At 33.6% G+C, this 25,212-nt stretch overlaps 1 protein-coding gene across 1 annotated transcript; it reads left to right on the top strand.

Moving 5' to 3' along the window:
• The first annotated feature begins 1,526 nt into the window (after positions 1 to 1,526).
• LOC132747216 (mucosa-associated lymphoid tissue lymphoma translocation protein 1-like) lies at positions 1,527 to 22,569 on the top strand. Its single transcript, XM_060736548.1, has 18 exons — positions 1,527 to 1,779; positions 9,435 to 9,618; positions 10,073 to 10,233; positions 10,761 to 10,950; positions 12,547 to 12,716; positions 13,745 to 13,807; positions 14,216 to 14,382; positions 14,936 to 15,029; positions 15,351 to 15,380; positions 17,046 to 17,174; positions 17,602 to 17,775; positions 18,156 to 18,537; positions 19,528 to 19,605; positions 20,174 to 20,289; positions 20,651 to 20,803; positions 21,184 to 21,341; positions 21,690 to 21,779; positions 22,247 to 22,569. The coding sequence occupies exons 2-18, from the start codon at positions 9,449 to 9,451 to the stop codon at positions 22,448 to 22,450; spliced, it is 2,529 nt and encodes an 842-aa protein (XP_060592531.1). The 5' UTR covers positions 1,527 to 1,779; positions 9,435 to 9,448; the 3' UTR covers positions 22,451 to 22,569.
• Positions 22,570 to 25,212: the final 2,643 nt, after the last annotated feature.

Below are 25,212 nucleotides of genomic sequence, written 5' to 3'. Positions count from 1 at the left end.
GGAATTACCGAATCAGACGTATATTTTAATGCCTTGCGTATATATACTAGCTCGGGCTTTAGATGATTTCTCGTGCTTCCACGAAAAATGATCCGAGTTCTTTGAGCTTTACATTTTCATAAATAGTACTTAAACGTGTACTTAAACATGTTTAGCATGATGTAAAAAAATATAAAATTTAGGTCACTACGAGAAACTCCACCTTTAACATATCAGTTCTAAGTATAAACTATATCATCAGATGCCGAAAAAACAAAGATGCTGACGCTGCTTTTGAAGCGTTAAATTAAAAGTTCTGGAATATCTTTTAAATAATAATTCATTAATGGCAATAGATGTACATCAATTTATGCTTATTAGGCCCATTATGCCTCAGAAATGCTTTTATTTATGTTTCTGAAAAGCTTTTTAATTTTGGTGTACTTTTAATTATCCAAAAAGTAACTTATTGGCTAATTACCTAACCTATATGTTTCAACTGTTGCTTTTTGGCAATAAGTACAGTTATAGTGAATTGATATTTTGTATGGAAGTCAAAATACTGCTTTGTTTACATTTTGCTACTTTTATGACAAATAATTTCGCATTTAGGGTTAACAAGAAGCGAGCATTCTCTACAACTATTATTTAAACGTTAAAAAATGCATGTTTGTCCTTTCTAAGGAAGTACAATTTATAGCGGTCTATACTTAAACAAAATACACAGTGGTCATGCAATGACAAACAATTGTATCATTGTTTGGGGACCTTTCTGTTGAAAATGTGTCAGAGTTAAATCGTATACATATACATGCACAGTGCGTTAACTTCAGTACAGGTATTATATAGTTACCCGCACTGCAGAGCATGCTCATTGATTGGCTCATTTTTGCTGGGGTTTACTTAATGTGACGGAAGAGAAAGGGAAAGCGACAGAAATATCATATTCAGATGCTCGTTCATTGGTTACTTTCTCCCGGGTTTTCATATTGTGACAACAGGGAACGTGTTTTTTATGTTTGACTATGATACAAAAGAGAAAGAACATCAAAACACTCGGCAATTTGCTTAATACTCGGGGGCTACGACCCCTCGTACAAATCAGATAGCCTCGTGTTTCGATGCTCTTTCTATTACTATACATGCAGTACTATAATTTGAACAGTCTTGGTAGAGATCCATCAGATCAACAGGGCAACACCAAAGGATCATTCATGTGTTGTTTGGTAAATGTTACCTAAAATACACTTAGAGTGTGCACGTGTGCGTATGTGCGTGCGTGTTCTAGGTTTAATGAGGGTTAGTCTGCTCCTGAATTCAGGCACTGAGAGAACGAACCCCGTATATATCACCATTCATACATGTTTGTCCTTAAAGAAATATAATTTTCCAGTGATTCACCGAATGATGCCAAATATTTATTTTTTGGAACCAATAAAAGATGAATGTATTTAGTTTTTTTGTTTGGGTCGTCAGCGCCTTCTGTGCTTTGATTATTAAAGTTTTTTCCGTGTTTAATTGATTGGTTATAAGATAGATGACGTCATTTGACATATTACAGATTAGAGTACTTCCGGGAGGTATTCCCCAAAATAACAAAGTATTGTTAGCAGTTTTAAACCAGTTAAACAAAAATGGATACTGAAATAAAACTGTTTAATGTGTTCAAAAATATATATATCTAAAGGGTGGAGTATCAACAACTGCAAGCAGCAGTTATTATCGAGTTATTTCCTTATAAGTTCGTTCTCAAAATTATTCGACCCAACGGTTATAAAATATACGTGCACGAGTAAACAGGTAAATACGACGGGTCTTTTTTTTTATCAGAGTTACTTTGAGATTAGTAGTTACTTTTTGATTATTGTGTAACCAAACTTACTTTTTGATTATTGTGTAACCAAACTTACTTTTTGATCATTGTGTAACCAAACTTATTTAAATACATATATCGATGAATGATGATAAAGTACATTTGCTACCGCAGACACTTGGAGTATGGACCCCGCCCTTCTCCGCCCCTGAATATTAAAAACTAAAAGTATTGTTTATTACAAGAATAAGTTTTAAATTTGTGCTTATATTAATTATGAGACGGTTAAGTGTCTAACACATGAACAAGTTTGAATAGAATTTCATAACGTTTTAAAAAGTCAATTTTTTTCCAACGCTTCAATTTCCTGAAGATACCAAGCTTCGAAATGTAAACACAACTGACCTACATATATTTCAGGTATTTATGTTATCGCATGCCATTTATTTCTGGTGTAAATCAGTCGATGCATATATTCCTTTAATAAATAACTGCATGTTATTATCAGATCGTACCTTTCTTCCAAGCTTTGCACATTTAATTATATTTTCATAACTGAGTCACATGCTTCTTTACGAATTCATGACCACTGGAATGTTTCCCGTAAATTACAGCGGGAAAATCGCTGGGAAAAAGAAATTCAATCGCAACTACTCGGCCCTTTCCGTCAGTCTTCTTGATTTGGTTTCTGTACTGATTAGGGGAAGTAACCGCTGCGGGGTTTTGGTTCTCGGCATGAAAATGAAAGCGCAAAACAGTGCCGAAAACTCATTCCAGTCATCTCACATCAAAGAAAAGCGTACGTTGTTATCTTCATGAAATTATGATATTCTAGGGACTTTTTTAAACGTGGTTAAAATAGCGGAAAACATGTTTTATGTTCAAGACATGTGACCAGGTCGTAATAATATGCAAAAATATTTTGACGTACGGTTTGCACGATAAAAATAGGCATGGTGTATACAAGTGCGGATCAAGAAGGGGAGCCACGCACATAACCCCAAGCGTCTGTGCACTCCTCAGTCACTCCCCAGTCACTTCACCCCTCAGACCTGTAGGTAATCTCTCAGACTGTCCACTCCCATGTCCATGATCAGTAAGACACTTCACCCCTTATCATTTATTTTTTCTATAATAAATATTTCAACAACAAATAAAGCTTTTAGTTGTTTATTTTCTTTAATATTATTTTTTTAAAAATTGAACAGTCAACTAACAGCAACTTTTAATAAATTGTTAAAGCTTTATTTTTAAACACATAAAAACATGAAAGAACATTAAAATTTACTGGTCAGGGACCATCAACCTGACACTTTTTGAACATTTTTCCACACTGATTTCATAATTTTAAAGCTAGAGATCTGAAAAAGTAGTGGTTTCAGCGAACTTAATTTATATAGTGTGAACAATATCTATTGTATTATCATTTCAGGGCACATCAATTATCGTGGGTCTTAATGTGTGGTTTATCACAGATTTCCATGCAATTAAAGACAAAATATTGAAAATTTAAACCTATTATTTATTTTCTTAATGCCCCGGTCACATATTCACGGATAATGCCACGGAAGAGCTACGGTCTAATCGTTCACGGATTACCACGGAAATGTGAAATTCCGTAGTCTGCTACGGTTCCAGTACGGACACACAACGGTACGAGTACGGAGTCCTACGGATTTACCACCAAAAGCCCCCGGAGAGACACGGATTGTTACGGACCGACACGGTTTGATACGGAGTGACACGAATCAAGACGGACGCACTACGGATACACTACGGTCTGCTACGGTATAAGCACGGGTTAGTACGAATAAGTACGGTCTGATACGGAGAAGAACGAATTGATACGGAGAAGAACGAATTGCCACGGATCTATACGGACCTATTATATCCTACCACAACCTCATGCATGCTCATTTGCAAAATGCGTCACAAGAAAACAACACATAGAAAACGAATTGCAGAGTTCAATGATTTTGGCGGAGAGGATTCGGACTCATCGTGTCCAATCCCGGAGACATATCAGGTCCGATTTAAGTGAATTTCTTGAAGGACGCCGGATCCTTAACAAGTTCGGCCATGAACATGAAGGGGTCTTCGTAAAAGCCCATCTTTAGTCCACCATTTCGTCTGTCTTCTCTTACCTGATTAGATCATTAATGAAAAATGTCGATCAATACTGTTTCTCTTCTAATTTTAAAATTTGCTGTTCATTTTACAATTTCATTAATTATCGTTTAAAAATATGTAAAAAACTTGCATGTTAATTAATCTTATTATCACTCAAAGGCCAGCGTCCGAGGCTTATGATACACTTCGTTTAATGTACATATTAACTCCAATTTCACGACTCAATGTTTGTAAAATATGTAACATTAAATGTTATTCTATTACTTATGAATTGTGGCACGATATTAATATATTTTTACGTCTATGCATGTCATCAAGCAGCTCGATCACTGCCTCCACATTCTGAGCCATTTCAACATAAAGTTGCAGCCAGTAAATGGCAATTATCATTTATTGAATGTTCACTTTTTAACAAGAAGGTAGTATTTATACCCTTTAAAAGTACATGCTACTTAATTTATCCGTATTAAACAGTGGTGGACCGTACCATTCCGTGCCGTTTCGTGTTGCAACGCAATAAACCGTATAAGACCGTGCTAATCCCTGCCCCTCCGTAGTACAACGTATTACGATCGTGGCTTTCCGTGACAATGCCGTATTAATCCGTATTAAAACCGTAGCTTATACGTAGGGTTACCGTACAAATACGTAGTTCTCCGTACCAAACCGTGGAAATCCTTGACAAGTTGGTGGACTACGAATCAGTACGGACTTGTACGGTTTCCGTACGGACCAGTACGTATCAATACGGTTTAATACGGACTAGAAGGGATACGCTACGGTTGATTTTTCCGTAGCAAATTTTTGTGCATGTTCAAAAATTGTCAAGGATTGCTACGGATATACAAGGACTACTACGATTGATTACGGTTACAATACGGAGAGCTACTGACCAGTACGGGTAGCTACGGACGATGCCGGAATTAATCCGTGGCTCTTCCGTGGGCGTATTCCGTGAATATGTGACCGGGGTATTAGTATGATAGTAATATTTACATTAAAGCATACCACAATATAAAAGATCTCAGTGAACAAACAACATCATAGAAAATATATACGTACATAAGTAAAACCTGAAAAAAACTGATAATGATTTAAAATTTGCAAACAAAATAATATTTTTTTCTATTTTTTTTTTTTTTTTCTCTCTCAAAAATAACGAACATATTATTATCAAAATACGTATAATATATAGACATACTTGTACAATATATTTGTTATATTCATTAATGACTTTGCGTCATAATTTAATTATAACAAAATATTGATGATAAAACACTTTATATACATGTATATGAACCATGTCTACTTTGCCTTTAATTACTACATAATACACTTGTATATAACATAAGATTGACGAACCACTTTTGCACCCCTTCATAAATTATGTTCACCGAACCGGTAGTTCGACGAAACCACCATAATTCCTTCTCCTAACTAATAAACTAGTTAAAAAGTGTTTTATAATGTCTGATTATGTTGATACTTATATCAGAGTCCCATCAATTAGGGTATCAAAATTACCTGAATTGTCAACACTACAGTTACCATGTGTTCGGACAGATATGTACATGACGTTGATTTAATTAAGATAAAACTTGGGTGTTTTAATTTATATTTTTAACATGATATACAATATTTCAGCACAGATGCTGAAGTTTTTGATATTCTTATTGCTAACTCCGAAAAAGATTATAGCTAGTATAAGAGGTCAGGTATTGCAATCTTGACACCCAAATTTTCAACATCAACATTCTTGAAATAGAATTAAACTATTTACATTTATGAATGTTGGAAAAAAAAAACTTAATTATAGCATAAACATGTATTTTGCCACTGATAGATCTTCAACCATTGAACAAAAAAGAAAAAAATTAATCATACAAAACCGGCCGTTAGGGTTTGGTGGTTGTCTGGTTTTGTAGGTCCCAAACCAGTACAGTTAACATACAAATGAAACTACAACATAATTTACAGATGATAAATACATGTATAAATTATAACATTTGAAATATTTCAACATTTACAATATAGTTTATATTAGAAACATTTAATACAATGATCTAAAGATGACCAATACAAATGTACTTTTTAATAACTATAAAGTAGTACTGCACTATCTAAGTACTATCAAAGAATAAAGGAAGTGCGAACGTATTATCCTATAAATAAGATAAATTGATACTAAGGTTCACAGTGGCACTTTAAAGAATTGATACAAAAATACATGTAGTAATTTTAATCAGTAAAATTTTCTGTGCAACTTTAGGGTATAATGTAGTCAAATTAATGAAAATATTATAGTGATATGCCAATGTTATAGAATCTGAGATATTTTTGCTCTGGGTCAGAATCTTGCTTGTACATACAGGGGAGGATATGGAAATCTGAACAAGTTTTAGGTTGATTCTTTCTTGGATTACAGTTTACACTGTTAAGTTAAAAAGAATATATTCACCCATCTAGTAGATCAGTACAAATGGTGCCACTGTTCATGTACATTTGTATTAGATTTCAATACATGTACTGTTTTATAATTTTTACTTATTAAAACTGTAAAGTCCATTTATGATTTGCTTAAAAATAGGGTGTAAACAGTCAACAGTGTGGAAATTAATAACAATGTAATGTTTTTTATAGAAATTTATAGTTACAATATGTTTTTACAAACTGTAAACATGGTAAAGCTTTGAATGATGCAATCTGTCTGTAGACAGAGACTAAAGAGGTAGGTAGATGGTTCTACTGTCTGTAGACAGAGACTAAAGAGGTAGGTAGATGGTTCTACTGTCTGTAGACAGTGACTAAAGAGGTAGGTAGATGTTCAAATCTGTCTGTAGACAGTGACTAAAGAGGTAGGTAGATGGTTTTGGGAATCTGTCTGTAGACAGAGACTAAAGAGGTAGGTAGATGGTTTTTACTGTCTGTAGACAGTGACTAAAGAGGTAGGAGATGGTTTCTACTGTCTGTAGACAGTGACTAAAGAGGTAGGTAGATGGTTCTACTGTCTGTAGACAGTGACTAAAGAGGTAGGTAGATGGTTCAATCTGTCTGTAGACAGTGACTAAAGAGGTAGGTAGATGGTTCAATCTGTCTGTAGACAGAGACTAAAGAGGTAGGTAGATGGTTCTACTGTCTGTAGACAGTGACTAAAGAGGTAGGTAGATGGTTCTACTGTCTGTAGACAGTGACTAAAGAGGTAGGTAGATGGTTCAATCTGTCTGTAGACAGAGACTAAAGAGGTAGGTAGATGGTTCTAATCTGTCTGTAGACAGTGACTAAAGAGGTAGGTAGATGGTTCTACTGTCTGTAGACAGTGACTTAAGAGGTAGGTAGATGGTTCTACTGTCTGTAGACAGAGACTAAAGAGGTAGGTAGATGGTTCAATCTGTCTGTAGACAGAGACTAAAGAGGAAGGTAGATGGTTCTACTGTCTGTAGACAGTGACTAAAGAGGTAGGTAGATGGTTCTACTGTCTGTAGACAGTGACTAAAGAGGTAGGTAGATGGTTCTACTGTCTGTAGACAGAGACTAAAGAGGTAGGTAGATGGTTCAATCTGTCTGTAGACAGTGACTAAAGAGGTAGGTAGATGGTTCAATCTGTTTGTAGATCTGTCTGTAGACAGAGACTAAAGAGGTAGGTAGATGGTTCAATCTGTCTGTAGACAGAGACTAAAGAGGTAGGTAGATGGTTCTACTGTCTGTAGACAGTGACTAAAGAGGTAGGTAGATGGTTCTACTGTCTGTAGACAGTGACTAAAGAGGTAGGTAGATGGTTCTACTGTCTGTAGACAGAGACTAAAGAGGTAGGTAGATGGTTTCAATCTGTCTGTAGACAGTGACTAAAGAGGTAGGTAGATGATGCAATCTGTCTGTAGACAGAGACTAAAGAGGTAGGTAGATGGTTCTACTGTCTGTAGACAGAGACTTAAGAGGTAGGTAGATGGTTCTACTGTCTGTAGACAGAGACTAAAGAGGTAGGTAGATGGTTCTACTGTCTGTAGACAGTGACTAAAGAGGTAGGTAGATGGTTCTACTGTCTGTAGACAGAGACTAAAGAGGTAGGTAGATGGTTCTACTGTCTGTAGACAGTGACTAAAGAGGTAGGTAGATGGTTCTACTGTCTGTAGACAGTGACTAAAGAGGTAGGTAGATGGTTCAATCTGTCTGTAGACAGTGACTAAAGAGGTAGGTAGATGGTTCTACTGTCTGTAGACAGAGACTAAAGAGGTAGGTAGATGGTTCAATCTGTCTGTAGACAGTGACTAAAGAGGAAGGTAGATGGTTCTACTGTCTGTAGACAGTGACTAAAGAGGTAGGTAGATGGTTCTACTGTCTGTAGACAGAGACTAAAGAGGTAGGTAGATGGTTCAATCTGTCTGTAGACAGTGACTAAAGAGGTAGGTAGATGGTTCAATCTGTCTGTAGACAGTGACTAAAGAGGTAGGTAGATGGTTCAATCTGTCTGTAGACAGAGACTAAAGAGGTAGGTAGATGGTTCTAAATCTGTCTGTAGACAGAGACTAAAGAGGTAGGTAGATGGTTCTACTGTCTGTAGACAGAGACTAAAGAGGTAGGTAGATGGTTCTACTGTCTGTAGACGGAGACTAAAGAGGTAGGTAGATGGTTCAATCTGTCTGTAGACAGAGACTAAAGAGGTAGGTAGATGGTTCTACTGTCTGTAGACAGTGACTAAAGAGGTAGGTAGATGGTTCTACTGTCTGTAGACAGTGACTAAAGAGGTAGGTAGATGGTTCTACTGTCTGTAGACAGTGACTAAAGAGGTAGGTAGATGGTTTTACTGTCTGTAAACGAGACTAAAGAGGTAGGTAGATGGTTCTACTGTCTGTAGACAGTGACTTAAGAGGTAGGTAGATGGTTCTACTGTCTGTAGACAGTGACTAAAGAGGTAGGTAGATGGTTCTACTGTCTGTAGACAGTGACTAAAGAGGTAGGTAGATGGTTCAATCTGTCTGTAGACAGTGACTAAAGAGGTAGGTAGATGGTTCAATCTGTCTGTAGACAGTGACTAAAGAGGTAGGTAGATGGTTCTACTGTCTGTAGACAGTGACTAAAGAGGTAGGTAGATGGTTCTACTGTCTGTAGACAGAGACTAAAGAGGTAGGTAGATGGTTCAATCTGTCTGTAGACAGTGACTAAAGAGGTAGGTAGATGGTTCAATCTGTCTGTAGACAGTGACTAAAGAGGTAGGTAGATGGTTCTACTGTCTGTAGACAGAGACTAAAGAGGTAGGTAGATGGTTCTACTGTCTGTAGACAGTGACTAAAGAGGTAGGTAGATGGTTCTACTGTCTGTAGGCAGTGACTTAAGAGGTAGGTAGATGGTTCTAATGTCTGTAGACAGTGACTAAAGAGGTAGGTAGATGGTTCTACTGTTTGCTAATGAAATAAAGAATTTCAGCAATTTACTAAAGTTACTGTAAATTTTTAGACTTTCAGAATAATGATTAATTCATGCAAAGAAATTTCCATCATTTATTCTAAATTTTCAGGGAAAAGAGCAGAAATGCCAGGAAAAGGAGAGTTTGGCCTGAAAAATGGCATTGATTTAAATGATAGCATCGTTGAATTGCCTGCAAAAATATTTAGCGAACTCAGAGATAAACTTGATACTAATCCAGCTGACAAAGACTGGAGAGCTCTTGCTCGTGCTGTCGAAAAAGAATATCGAATAAAGTATGAGCTTTTAAAAGTCATAGTTATTGCATTAAGTATTAAATTGTTACAATTTTAAAAATCCTGTTTTAAGTGTTAGACCACATGGTTATAGACATATTAACATAGTGCTCTAGACAACCAAGTTAATTATCTAAAGCAGATGTCAGTGGTTGCATATTTATCTTATATAAGTAAAGCTGAAGATAAACCCTTAATTTGCTGGAATTGAAAGTGATGAGCCATAAAGCCACCAGTATAGAGCAAGCGTGTACATCTGTGCAGTCTGACCAGGTTCTTTTCTGTTGGCTTGCTAACTTTGAATTGATTTTCATCTTGATATATCTGGAATATAAAATGTACAGTTTCAAAAATGGAAACTGGACAAGGCTATTAAAGAATTCAGAATGTTGTAGGGTTAAAGTAACTTAAATGTATCAAGACTTTGAAATAAGTGCTATATTTATTCTTGCAGGCCTTCCATGATTGAATTGTGGTCTCCAGCTTTATCAACTGGTAGTGCCTCGGCAAAGTTGCTTACAGAACTCAGCTCACAGGGGATGACAGTTAAAAAATTAATAAACTACTTAAATACCATTGAGGTTGATACCTGCGCTTTAAAATTGTCACCTCCAGGTTTGTTAATGTTCAATGTTTATTATTGCAACCCTTTTAAATCTTGTACTTGATACTTTATGTTCCAAATATGAAAATGCTTTGTGGACTGTTTACCAAGGCCAAGTAAGGAGATTTAACTCTAAAAACAGGGAGATACTACTTCAAAGTATGCATGTTTGGTCTGTCGAGTAGGGATTTAGTAGAGGCATAACAGACATAATATTTTTTTCACTGGCTATATACATGTAGGTGCAGAATGATATTAAGAATGCATTAATAACAGTGAAAAACAACAGTCAGAATGGCACTTTAAGTTACTTTATAAAGAAATATGTAATGGTAACATTACATGGAAACAAAGTTACACTATGATATAAACATGTATATGCATGATTAGGAAGTTTTTGGGATTTTTAACATGACATTATGTGGTAGAATTTGGAAAATTTCATTAAGTTACATTACACTTGTGAATAATTATAAAGTTGGTGTAAAATAATAATCACTGTAGATCTTTACATTCTTAATTAGCATATTGTTTTCAGTGGACATTCAGATTATTAAAACACCCCCGGCTGAGTTAGAGGTGTATGAAGGTGATCCATTAGTGATACAAATAGATGCTACAGGTCAGCCATACCCAACATACCAGTGGTTCTTCTGTCAGAACGGGGAGGATGACTTTAAGAAACTTGTTGGAAGAACAGAGAAAGTATTGAGACTAAATGATGCTACGTATGGAAACCTTAAATTTGTTATTTTACTATTTTCATTTTAAAGGCATTTGAAAAGTAAATCTGTGATATGGTATTTATTTAGTCAATACTGTATTGATGTATCGGATGTAACATTCTATTTTCATGCACTTATGTCAAATTGACAGATTTCTGTGATCATGTCACTGCTAAATGTCAGATTCTGTGTTGATGTTGTGACAACTCAATGTCAGATTCTGTGTTTATGTTGTAACAACAAAATGTCAGATTCTGTGTTGATGTTGTGACAACACAATGTCAGATTCTGTGTTTATGTTATGACAACTCAATGTCAGATTCTGTGTTGATGTTGTGACATCACAATGTCAGATTCTGTGTTGATGTTGTGACATCACAATGTCAGATTCTGTGTTTATGTTATGACAACTCAATGTCAGATTCTGTGTTGATGTTGTGACAACTCAATGTCAGATTCTGTGTTTATGTTGTGACATCACAATGTCAGATTCTGTGTTGATGTTGTGACATCACAATGTCAGATTCTGTGTTGATGTTGTGACAACTCAATGTCAGATTCTGTGTTTATGTTATGACATCACAATGTCAGATTCTGTGTTGATGTTGTGACATCACAATGTCAGATTCTGTGTTGATGTTGTGACATCACAATGTCAGATTCTGTGTTTATGTTGTGACAACTCAATGTCAGATTCTGTGTTGATGTTGTGACAACTCAATGTCAGATTCTGTGTTTATGTTGTGACAACTCAATGTCAGATTCTGTGTTGATGTTGTGACAACTCAATGTCAGATTCTGTGTTTATGTTGTGACATCACAATGTCAGATTCTGTGTTGATGTTGTGACAACACAATGTCAGATTCTGTGTTTATGTTGTGACAACTCAATGTCAGATTCTGTGTTTATGTTGTGACAACTCAATGTCAGATTCTGTGTTGATGTTGTGACATCACAATGTCAGATTCTGTGTTTACTAGTATGTGGTCAATGGTAGATTCTTTATTTACTTTTGACAGATTCCTCTGTGTTTATTGTTTATGTGGCCAATGTGAGATTAGGCATTTATGTGGTGAATGGTCAATTCAGAGTTTATGTGGACAATGTATGATTCTAAACTCTATGCTTATAAGGTCAATGTCAATTCTATGTTTTTGGCATTGATATAAAAGTCTGAGTTTTTATATAGCTCATGTCATATTCTATGTATTGTTTTGTTGTAATTGTGATATTTTGCATTCTTGTGACCAGTGTCAGTTTTTATATTCATACATTGTATGTTCCTTATATTGACAGATTCTTTATACATGTATAGTGGTAAATTGTCCAATTTAATGTTTATGTTACCATTTTCAGATTATGTATACATAAGGGTAATTTGTCAGTTTTATTGTTTATGTTGTCAGTATCAGATTATGCTTATCTGATGCCAAAAACAGATGTTAATGTTTGTTTGAAGTTACTGTTATTATATATATACATATACAGTTATAAGGCAAAACTTTTTGGATTTGACAGATTTCTTAATCATATCAGTTGTGTCATTATATCGTGTATAGAGAGATATTTATATATCAGATTGTAATTTTTATTTTCAGATCTGCTAATGCTGGAACATATGCATGTCGGCTGTCAAACTGCCGAGATCCAAAGAAGACAAAGATTACAGACCACACTTTAGTGTCAGTGATTCCCAACCCAATGCCAATACACTCCGGTCTTAATCCGCCTAGCAGGGATGATGTTATATATCTGTACAATCAAATTGGTAAAACATTTTGAGTTTTTGAACACATGTGTAGTTTTAGTTATGTGATGACTTTTATCAGAGGGTTGTTTTTTTTCTTCACTCAGTTTCAATATTATCAAATCATATCCCTATCCAACCTTTTTTTATTCAATGGTATGCTGATACTTTTTAATTTTGGAACCATCTATTGTTACCATTCATTTTTTTTTGGAAACTTCTCTTGTTTCTTACAAATTGCTTTAGGAGTAAACGGTAAAATAATGATAGAAAAATAATAAGAATAATAAAGGTAATTGTGTTATGTACTTCATTTGGTGTAATTCCCCAGAGCTAAATCCTTAACATACCGGAAAATGGTGTTTAGCTAAGTTTTCAAAAAGGTCAACTGTTTCCAAAGCTTTCTTGGGGGAGCATCTTTTGTTTCCAAAACTTCTTGGAGGTGCATCTTTTGTTTCCAAAAAAATTCTGGGGGTGTATCTTTTGTTTCCAAATTTATTTATTTTATTTTTTTTTGTTGGGGGGGTTCTATTGTTCCAAAACTTTTCTTGGGGATGCATCTTTTGTTTCCAAAATTTTCTTTGGGATGTATCTTTTGTTTCCAAAATTTTCTTTGGGATGTATCTTTTGTTTCCAAAATTTTTCTTGGGGGTGCATCTATTGTTTCCAAAAATTTCCTTTGGGGCTGCATCTTTTGTTTCCAAAATTTTCTTGGGGATGCATCTTTTGTTTCTAATCAAGGACAAAATCATTGTCCTACAGACCTTTACAGTTTTACTGCATGTATATATATGCCATGTAACTTAAAGATTATATGTAAGCTTTATAGAGCAAACATTATGTGGCTTAGTGATTTGCTTTTGTCCTCCTTTATTAAATATAAAGGGAGGACATTTTATGGTATTTTTATCATTATTGACTAGAAAAATGAAGCTAAATGCTAAGTGCTACTTAGGAGTTGTTTTATTTGTTAACAATACTGTAATTCAATAAAGTAGGTCTCTTTTATTCCATCAGATATATACTGATACTAAGATTGATTTTTATAGGGCATACACTTCCAGCTCCAGCTGATCTTATGCCAAGACTTGACGACACATTTGATAAAAGATGTAAGTTAACAGTATTCCATATTTATCAAGGAAATAATTAAGACTCATCCTTAACTGTCTTGACTAGAGGAAGGTCATTCTAAAGTGACTTTGGATTCTTTTATGTGAGGAAGCTATCCAGTTAGCATTTGGAACATTGTTGGCTCATGGCAGAATTAATGCATGAATGGGCACTATATATTTCCTTCAAGCAGTCCAGCGGGAATGTGGTGTTCATATTATCAGTACTTTCTCAATTCTAACCTTAAAATGTTGCTACAGAACCTTTCCAATGTTACTGCAACTTTAAACAAAATAGATAAAGCGGAGGTTTACAGTTTAATATTATCAGCCTTATATCTATTGTTGACATATGGAGTTTCTAATATAAGGGGGTTTTGATTGTGTGTTCTTTTTGTATTTTTCCAGGTTGTTCTGTGAGCTACAGTCTAATTATTGGTCACCCGAGGGATGTTCTAGTAGGAATGAATGAACCGTTTGTATTGTCTGTACAGACATCAGGAAATCCACCAATCTCTTATCAGTGGTACAGGAATGGTTTGAAACTTGAAGGAGAAGTCTGGTCAAAACTTTCTGTAAGTATGACATTACAAATGTATTATATCAAAAGGAAATATCTCAGGTTGAGATACAAATGTATATGTACATGTATAACATAAATTGTTCTTGAAGTGATGTCTGTAATTATTACCATTTAATCATCAAAAATTGTTGACTTAGAGTCAGAAAAAATCAAAAGATGAAGTCATAGCATTTCTGGTAAATCAGACTAGTGATTAGTTAGTTTTATTACTCTGTACAGTATGGCAAAAAAATGGTCACTTGATAAGCAAACAAGACATTTTATCCTGAATTTGAAAACAAGAGTTGATTTTAACCCTTAGCTTTTTGGTGGTGACTGAATCTTTCCATGCAACCAGTGCAGACCAAGAATAATCGGCACTCTGTTTGCACTGTTCAGTCTGTACATATTTTAAAAATTCCCAAAAATTGATGAATGGTTTTGTCCAAATTGAAAGATAGGCAAGTCCATTTCAGATATTCAGTTGGTTAAGGGTTAAAGGAAGTATGTTTATTGCTTGTTGATTTTTGTTAGATTATATGAGTGATGTGTTTCTAACATTACAGGTTCAGCATGCATCAATATTAGACTTTGCCAAGTATTATTGTGTTGTCAAAAATGGATATAAGACTGAGCAAAGTAACACAGCATATGTCAAAGGTATAATTGATTAAATGTATGTGAAAGTTGTGATATATTGATGAATTTAGAAATAACCTCTTAGGAGAAACAATGCATATCATCTCAGATATACTTTTACCTTTTGTCTCCGTAGCTACTTGAGTATTTATTAGTTAGGTCTTCAAATACAAATATTTTGAATGGATTGTTTTCTAAGATAACTCATAAGTCATCACAAGCCATGTTAATTAAACTGTGAAGTGTGCTGTAGTCATACATGTACATTGTTTATTTATAAGCTAAAGTGTTATAGTAACAAAAAAAGCTAATTATGCTAACCCTTTGCTGTTCTTGTTGTAGAAAAATTTCCCAAACCTGAGCGGAATGTTGGTAAGTGATATTAATTTATTTAGATTTAGTATGTCTTTATTTAGTAACATTTTATTTTTATAAAATATTAACAACTTTTTCCTTTGAATCAACTAAGTAACCAGGTAACGTTGACTGGAATTTTCCCCACAGATCAATAGATTGAAATAAAGTTACTACAGTCGACTCTCGTTATCTCGAAGTCATCGGGACCGTCATCGGGACCGTCCAAAAAATATCGAGATAACGAAATGTCGAGATAAACATATTAGGGTTTGTATAAGGCAGAAACTGATTTTTACAAAGGACATGTGCATACCTTATGTCAAATAAACTATGATATCCCCATGTCTTGTTTTCATAGGCCTAGTAAATTTTTTACAAAGTAACATTAGTCGATGTTTACCAGCGGAAATACGGGTTTTTGTGATAAAAACACATAGTGAGGTTTACTCAGTAATACACCAATATATTGAAAACATTGTTTTCAGGGTGGTTGATCCGGATATACTCCCCGGTTATTTATCGGGTCTTTTTCGATGTTGTTCGACCGCTGATTGATTTGGTGGTGATGTTGTGAAAAAATATTGCAAAGATAGCGTTTCTATACTTTCACTATTTCATTTACTTTTAAAGTCAAAATGAATTGATACAGTGTTCGAATATTTATAAAGAACGTAAAATTCACTCATTTTGGACATATGTCAATTAACACCCTAAATAGTTTAACTTTTATAAAAACAGCTAAACATGTTACAAACATAATCATCATTATGACACGCGCTATTAAGCAATTATGGTCTAGTTTGTGTTTTTCACACGTCTGAAGGGAACAGGGGAAAGAAAACTATAAGTCGAGATAAACAAAGGATAATAGTTGAAAATATCTGTTGGGGCTGAAATTGTACATCGAGATACTGAAAATATCGAAATAAAAATATCGAGATAAACAAATATTTCCAATATAGATAAAGAAGGAAGAAAATCGGGACTTTCAAAATTTCATCAAGATAACGAAATATTGAGAAAAGCAATGTCGAGATAACGATAGTTGACTGTAATTGTAAAACTAAAAATGTATAGAGTGCTTTGACTTTTAAATTATCAAAGTCTTTGTAAAGACACAGCCCTATTGGAAAGGTTAAATTATAAAACATTTTCCAGCACAACACTTTGTATTCACCATTTCAAAACAATCCCATTAAAAGAAGGTGCAGGGACAGATAGCAGGATACAACTTAGCTGTTATGTTCTGCTTTTCTATACATTGCCGAGGGGAGTAGGGGGCTGTTATGTTCTGCTTTTCTCTACATTGCCGAGGAGAGTAGGGGGCTGTTATGTTCTGCTTTTCTCTACATTGCTGAGAAGAGTAGGGGGTTGTTATGTTCTGCTTTTCTCTACATTGCCGAGGAGAGTAGGGGGCTGTTATGTTCTGCTTTTCTCTACATTGCCGAGGAGAGTAGGGAGCTGTTATGTTCTGCTTTTCTCGACATTGCTGAGGAGAGTAGGGGGCTGTTATGTTCTGCTTTTCTCTACATTGCTGAGGAGAGTAGGGGGCTGTTATGTTCTGCTTTTCTCTACATTGCCGAAGAGAGTGGGTGGGGGGAGGATTACAATTTATTAAATGTCATCTTGTTATATTGCCACAAGTTCTCTAAGCATTGCAGAATATTTTGTGTATTACAGAAATACTGTTAGTGTCACAACCAAAATCTGTGTCAGTAAAGTTTGGAGGGTGTGCATTGTTCAGTTGTGAAGCTAGGTGCAGTGAACCTCTAAAATATCAGTGGTTCAAAGATGGAATGCCTCTTCAAGGTAATCTTATATTATGTTTCTTATGCCAAAGAATAGCATGTTTGTTTTAATCTTAATTTTATTGTGATCACTGGTGGTTAGTTATTGTCTGTGTGTTTTATAATTATACATCTTGTTTGTAGGCAAGACCAACTAGCCTTCAACTGAACAATATTTCTGTGAGGCTTTTTTTCATTTTAAAGAATTTATACCACTGTAAAACACTGTTGTCGTGGTAACATTCAACAGAAATGTAAATCTTCAAAAACATCATCAGTGATCAGATTTTTGTAGATTTATAAGTTACTCTCTTCAAAGGTTTTTAAGTACATTGTAATTTTGATTAAACATATCAGCTTGGCAGTATCACTTACCAGTATGTAACTAGTTTCTTGGAACTAACAGTCAATAATTTCTATTAAATCAATTTATCAATTCAATTATTTAGGTGAGGTGTCATCAGAGATCAAGTTTATGAATATTCAAGATCGTAGAGTTGAGGGATTTTACCAGTGTGAGATTTCTGTTGACATCAGAGATGAAAACATGCCTAGAAGAATGACGATGGGCGCCTTGTTGACAGTAGAGATACCTCATGTGAGAGATAATATTGAATACAATCGTAAGTTATCAATATATGGCAATATCAGATCTAAATAATATATATATGCATGTAATATTAAACAATAAACAAAATAGCTGATAATTATTTTTATTATATTTATTGTTAAGTGTTTAAGTAGGTAAAACTTATTAGGTTTAATCGGATTCCTAAAATATAGTTAGAGCTATAGTTAGTAAACTAAATATGGTGTGGATTTTCTGCAAATTCAAATGAAATCAGTGGCACTATGCTATCAAAACTGTACATTTATGCACTCCTAGACTCATCACCTATATTTGAAAATATTTCTATACATGTATATGTTTGTAGTCTTAACTATCAAGTTGTTTCTGTGTAGATGCAATATGTTTAATTTCTTCACATTTTTTCCCCCACAGCTTCAGATAAAGTGGCCTTACTTATTGGTAACTCGGACTATAAGAGTGAGACACCTTTAAATGCATCAACTATAGATGTGCAGATGCTTTCTGAGTCATTTCGTGCATTGGATTTCAGAGTTGTCTCCCTTTTGAATCTCACAAAACCAGAGATAGAGAATGCTGTGTTACATTTTAAAGAGTTGTTGGGTGAAAATGTGTATGCCGTTTTCTACTTTTGTGGACATGGTTTTGAAGAACACGGGATGTCATATCTTGTGCCGACTGATGCCCCTGCAGCTTACACCGCCCAAGAGTGCGTTTGTGCGCAGGAAATTCTGGCTAATATACAGAAAAAGGAGCCACCAGTTATATTTATGATATTAGATATATGTAGACAAGAGTAAGTTGATAGTTTAAGATTGTTACAAGTACAAACCTCATGTCTGTTAAGTTAAATTGAAAAATAGAATATGAATCTAAAGATAGTTATGAGCAGAGCTGTGAACATATCAAATTTACCCTCCATTTTTATGTTTCCATTTCTTTGACTTAGACCAATGCATCAGTCAGTGGTAACCTTGGCCCTCCACTTGTTACATCGGGAAATGAGCTTTTAACTTCCACATTGGTTGCCATTCTGCCTGAACAATATGGTGGTTTTGTTCTGGTGCCAAGAATGGGAATGTGTTCTAGTAATTATAAGTAAGGACTTTTTAGTAGAGATTTTACCATTTGACTGTCCATTTAGGGAGGGGCCGAGTCCAACCCTCTCCTCAGGAATGGTAGGGCTGTTGTTACAATTGACTGGATGCCATTTAAATATAAACTTTTTAATCAAATTTAAGCCTCCATTGGTGTAAAATATATTGTATTCTTGTTGGATGTGATTGCATCATAGAAGTTTCTAACTGTTGTTACAATGTCATACATGAATGTTTAGTTAGGTGAAGTGTTTTCTGAATATTGAGATAGACAGTAGTTTCAGAGTTTCATTAATTAATTAGGGCTACTATAGTATAGAGGATGAGGTCACTGACTTTCTATCACTTATCATGATAACACCAACTCCTGTGAGAAATTTTTCATCTTTTAATGTGAGAAGTTATTTAATGAAGGTTTGTGGTTCTTCTCAGGTGCTAACTTATGCCTGGAATAATGCTGTCTTTCTTCTCCTGTATTGAAAGCTACAAGTCATCATATGACCTTGAAACTCTTGGTGTGATGTTAAACCCATCTGAAATGAGAAAAATGAAAGAAAAAAAACTTTACATATATAATTGATGTGTTTTCTCTATTTACAGACTATATAATAATATAAATGATGTGTTTTCTCTATTTACAGACTACATATACAGTATAATAAGTATTGATCTGTTTTCTCTATTTACAGACCAAAAGTAAAGTCAACAAGAGTTCCACAATTTGTTCCTAAAACAAACAGAGGCAATACAGTATTTTGCTATGCAACGTAAGTTATATTTCAACACCATGTTATAGTACTTTAGTTTCTTGTGTGTTTTTATCTAACGACTTATATTTTACATGAATTAATGTCATTTCTTGGAACATTAATGCACCAGTCAGTTGATTGGTGGGTTGTCATTGTTTCCTGATAGTAACTTTTAGAAGTGGTCAATAAGTTGAATATCATTAAGTATTCACAAGTTATATGAAAAAATACAAGTCAAATTTAACTGTTGCATAAAACTGCTATTTTTATACATTTAGGGATTGATCCTTAAAAACAAGGATAACTCCTGAGGAAACAGATTTGAAAACATTATACAAAGTACAGATGGAGTTCAATAAGATACAAACCAGTAATAGGAAAGTTTTATCTAAAAAAAATGCCCCTTCTATGGCTGTCAAAACTTGATATAAATTGCTGTTTAAATGAATTTATAGATGTGCTGGAAGGTGAGCGTTTGAGCGAGGCAGATGTTCATTATCATATATTATCTACTGTTAAAATAAATATCAGTAATCTACTGAAAAGATTGTTTTACATGGAGATGTTTTAACTTTTGTGGTTTTAGGAGTGTTGGCTTAGCAGCGTATGAGAACAAGAATGGAGGACTTTTAGTAAATCATTTGTCACCATTGTTGCGTAAAAATATTGGCATTGATGCTTTAGTGTCAGATGTTAAAGGAGGTATGTTAGCATGATATATAGAAAATAAATTATAAATACATTTAGATCAATACATTTACTTACAGAATAAATGATATACAAGTATACTTTGTCACACATAATAAATGGCTAACAGATTTCAGTAAAGAATGAATAGAAAATACTTTTTATTCATAATAAATCAATCATACTGTAAAAATTTACAATGACGTTAGGACTTTGAATCTTTGATGAGGAATTACTTTGTACTTAATTTATTACAAAATAAAACCTTTTCAATACATTAATATGATCATCTAAACAGAATGCATTTTAGTGTTATATGGTTCTTTTAATGTTAATTTATTAATATATTAATAGCTGTGCATGTTTTTTGTCCCAGAATTTGCCAGGGTACATAAACACAGTAAAATACAGATACCCGAGCTTGTGTCAAATTTACTGGAGAATCAGAGGTCACTGACAGATAAAATATCAAAGAAAGGTCAAACTGAAGCATTTCAACAAAGAGATATCAAATGGAATGCTGCCCATCGTAAGTATTTATCAGTGTTTATAGAAATAATTAGTTTGCCCTTTTGATTAATATATACAGCTGTATATATGAAATATATATAGTTTGCCAATTTTCATACATGGTAAAGAATTATATAACAGTAAAGTACATTTTGTAATTCAAAATACAATTTTTAGCTTGATTTTTTGAAGATTAGGGAAAGTATTGTACTCTTGTGCTGCAGGCATCACACTTTGGTTAAGTTTTTGGATTAAAGTTGGTATCTCCAAAACTACTGAATGTAATGGGTTGAAACTTCACACACTAACTTGTTTTCTGTGATTATCTAGACATGATAGGCACAGATCCATGGAAGCAAATCTAGACCATTTTGAAATCTTATTACTTATATATTGTAGAAAAACCAGACAAGCAAACAATACATTTTGAGGAAGTGGGTGTTGTGATCGAGCTAGATTTTCAGGCAGAATTTTCCAATGTATTACATGTGTTTACTACAGTGATAGACCACGGCAGAACACAGAGCTGCATAGGGAAAATTACAAACTTCTCACCAGTAAGTTGATTTGATAATTTTGTTTATTTTTTCCCCTGTAATTAGGAAACAAAAATCCCAAAATTGAAAAAATTGTAACATTTTCGATATAAGTACTTGTATTCATATGTATATTCAGTCAGTTTTACTCTTTTACTTATGTTAGTATTGTAACCATCAATAAGTAATTTATTCTATTCTATTTTGGTGATTATTACCTACCAATAAACGCTTAAAACTTAAACATGTTATGCACTTTAGTTTTAAAAATGTAAAATTGAGAAAAAAAATCTGCCATTTTAATTGAGATAAGAGAAAAAGTGTGAATTTAAAATAAAGATGTCTAATTTATCACTGTATCTTTTTCAGCCCATTTCTCAGCAAGGAAAAGTAGATGAGTTTAAACAATACAGTCGAGTGGTGACAAAAATATCTTTACAAGATATACAAAAGTTGAAGGTTTGCATAAGATCTTTTTATCAAATTATCAGTCTTTAAGCAGTGGCAATATGGAAAGTTTGAATATTTTCATGCTGAACTACCCGGCTTACTGATTGAAAATCTGGTTCTAATTTAGTACCCATGCAGTACCCACTCATGCCTTATATAATACAGAGATGCACAAGTGGTCTCCCTCCACCTGTAAAGCTGGAATGTCGCTATATTTTTTAACCAAAGTGGTGATGGTACTCTAATTTAGATATCTATCAGTCATCATAAGATGTATTGCATGTTAAGCATGGAAACAAAAGAGAATCTTTTCAATGAATAGTTTATTTTTAGCATAGTAAATGATTATTTAAGATTACATTGAAAAGAATAAGTCACAGGATCTTTAAATGAGTTTTGCTGCCTTGAACAAACATTATATTTATTAAAGTTATTGTAAAATAGTATCAGTCGTATATATTTCTTTTACATTTCAGGAAAACTTAATTGTAGATGTTACGATCACATTTTTCATGAATAACACTCAATATTTCTTACAAAGACGTGTGAACCTCGGCCAGCCTCTTGTGGCTAAACTCAGATTATGGGAGCACTCCCATCATTTTACACCTACATCAAGGGAGGCAATTCAACAAGATGAGGAGACTGATTCAGCCCACAGTTATCCCAGTGCACAGTGAAAATAGAACATATTTGTTCAACTAAGAAAAAATGCAACCTAACAATAACTCTATATTCATTTATAAAATTAGTGAATGTTGGTAATATAAGTTGTGTAAATTGAATACTTGCATCTGTGTCTGATTGGTTAGAGTACATTGAATCTTTTGCCTCTCACCACTGTGGGTTCAAATCAAGCCAGAGACTTGATTCTTTAAGCAAAGATGTAATCTGTCTAGCTAACTAAAGTTGCACAATTCTACACAGACTTGTGTCTGAAATAATGCACTGGAAGTGCACCTGAAAAGGTTTCAAATCCACCAAATAATTATGCTGGAACGTCACAGATCATATGACCTATAAGTCACTGTGGTTGATTAGTACTGTAAAACGGCTGTACAAACTGCACAATGTCTACACAGGCTTGTGTCTGAAATAACTCGCACTGGCGCGAGTATCTGGGAAAAGGAAGCAATACCAAAACATTAAAATAATTATGCTGGTTACCTTCTCAGCTCAAATATGTTAAATCATAAGTCACCTGTGGTTTAATTAGACTAGTACGGCTGTATAAGGTTGCCATGTGACTACAATGCTCATTATTCTAACCATATGTAGGAAATAAGTAAAAATGTAATCTAAATGAAAAAGTGGGGAAAGATTTTTGTATCATAAGATACTGAAGATGATAAATATAAAACTAAGAAAGAAGGAGTTGAATCGAACTTTGAAAAAGATCATGACATAAATAAACATGATGTGTTCATTATTAAAGAAATATATTATTATTTGTTTTTTATCCTGACCTCTGGTTAAGCTTACTTTTCTTCTTTTTTTAAATGAAAAAAAATATGATAAAAGATTGTCTATAAACTTGGATACAAATCAAATTAATCCAGTTTAAGAAAAACAAAACAGAAAGTGCCCCATCACATCTACACTTACGGTAATACATTCAAGATGATCAAGCTGTATGTTAAAATATTATAGTCAAATTTTGATCATGTTATATTATATGACTTGATTTTAAGTGAAAGCATGGTTCTTTGCTAATTAACTTTACAATTTGCATATCATTACTTTAAATATTTGTGCTTTTTTACAAGTTCCTATGTGTAGCTTCATTTTTGATTCAGTATAAATTTTATATCTTTTTTGGCTCTCCTAGGCATTATGTATTGATAACTTAATGATTTTCATTCTAAGAAAAACGTGTATATATGTATAAAATTTTTGTTTGCGTTATATGGAATACATTAGGTATTTGACTTTTTCTCTTTGTTTTGTTATTGTTTTGTCTGTTATATACTCAATCCTTCAGCTGGTCTGGTTTATGAGGAAATTTATAAACAGGATTATTTGTTGCTTTGACATGTACATATAAAACGGATTGTAGTCAAGCTTATAAATACGTATAATGTTCATTATGTAAGTGTTTCTTTAAGTGTTTAAACCTTGTGTAGGGTATTTGAAACAGGTTTTTATGAAATGGATACTGTGTTTCGATGTAAGTTTATGTTGTTATTAATGGAGTAGAATTATAAATTGGGAAATATATTTAAACAAAGGCGGGTTAAACCGGGTGATGCTCCCCGACTAGGTTTTCGACACAGAAAAGTATATCTTTTATAGTTTCAGAGTTATGTCCCAGACAAAGTTCAAAGTGTGATACATTGTAATTCCAAACATAGGCAAGGCAGATTTACTGTTCTTTGCACTGCACTTCTACTCAATTAGATCTATCTACAGGACTATCTACAAGATACATGTATGGGAAAAAAATGATATCTGACAAAATATTTGTTTGCTTTCAAGTAGGTTTAGCAATAATTTACTGCATGGGATACTCCTGTTATCTCAAATTTACAAAAATTTATGTTAAGTTGATTTGTATGGTTTTTATCAAAATAATACAAACAAATTTTCAAATTTAATTTATTTACCTTCAAGAACATATGGGAAATTTGAGCTTATCTCTAAAGTGCCGTTTTAACTGCTGTGTTTCCTTAAAGAAAATATGTTTTACTCCTGTTTATGTTTAAAAACTTGTTCAAATGGATAATAAAAAATAATAAAAAATTTAATTATTTATCTATTATTCTATTATCATATTTATAATGTCATAGTGAATATAATAGTCACTTATTCTTATGAAATGATTTTCCAGCTAACGTTTTAATTTGTGGCTGTCTTATATGTTGGTGTCACCCATTATTGATATATGACAAATGTACCTAGATTTTTCTTTCATTTCTTTTTTTATTCACTGATGTTTTAAATTTTTTCTGTTTTTTTCCCGGTGTTTTTTCTATATAATGTAAGTTTCTACTGTTGAATGTTGTTAGAGTGACATAAGTTTTACAGTGATTTGAAATTTAAAGAAAGTTCAGACAGATTTGATAGATTACACACATGACGGTGTCTGTACAAAATTAATCTCTGTCCTAAATTTTTGTAATGGATTTGCTCTGCCTTGAATAAGGAAACAGTCGGGAGTCCATTCAGAGTTTAAGGAATTTTAATTACAAAATACAAATATTGAGAAGGTTATAGTGAGACTGACCTGGGTCTATACTGGTGGAAAAGACTAATCACACACTGTTCCGGAGGTTAAAGGTGAAGGATGTTTGCTACAATTTTCATTTAGGCAGAAAGAAAACTTGTGTCATAGAATTTACTTTTACTTTGGACTTAGAATATGATAATATAAACAGGATTATACATCGTGTATAAGAAAACTGTACGCTGATGTTGCAAAAACTTCTGTTATACAATATTTTAG

Source organism: Ruditapes philippinarum, unplaced genomic scaffold (assembly GCF_026571515.1).
Source record: "Ruditapes philippinarum isolate M1 unplaced genomic scaffold, ASM2657151v2 ctg1878_1_1_1_1, whole genome shotgun sequence".
Taxonomy (NCBI): Eukaryota; Metazoa; Mollusca; class Bivalvia; order Venerida; family Veneridae; genus Ruditapes; species Ruditapes philippinarum.
This window is presented reverse-complemented; position numbering and strand designations above follow the sequence as displayed.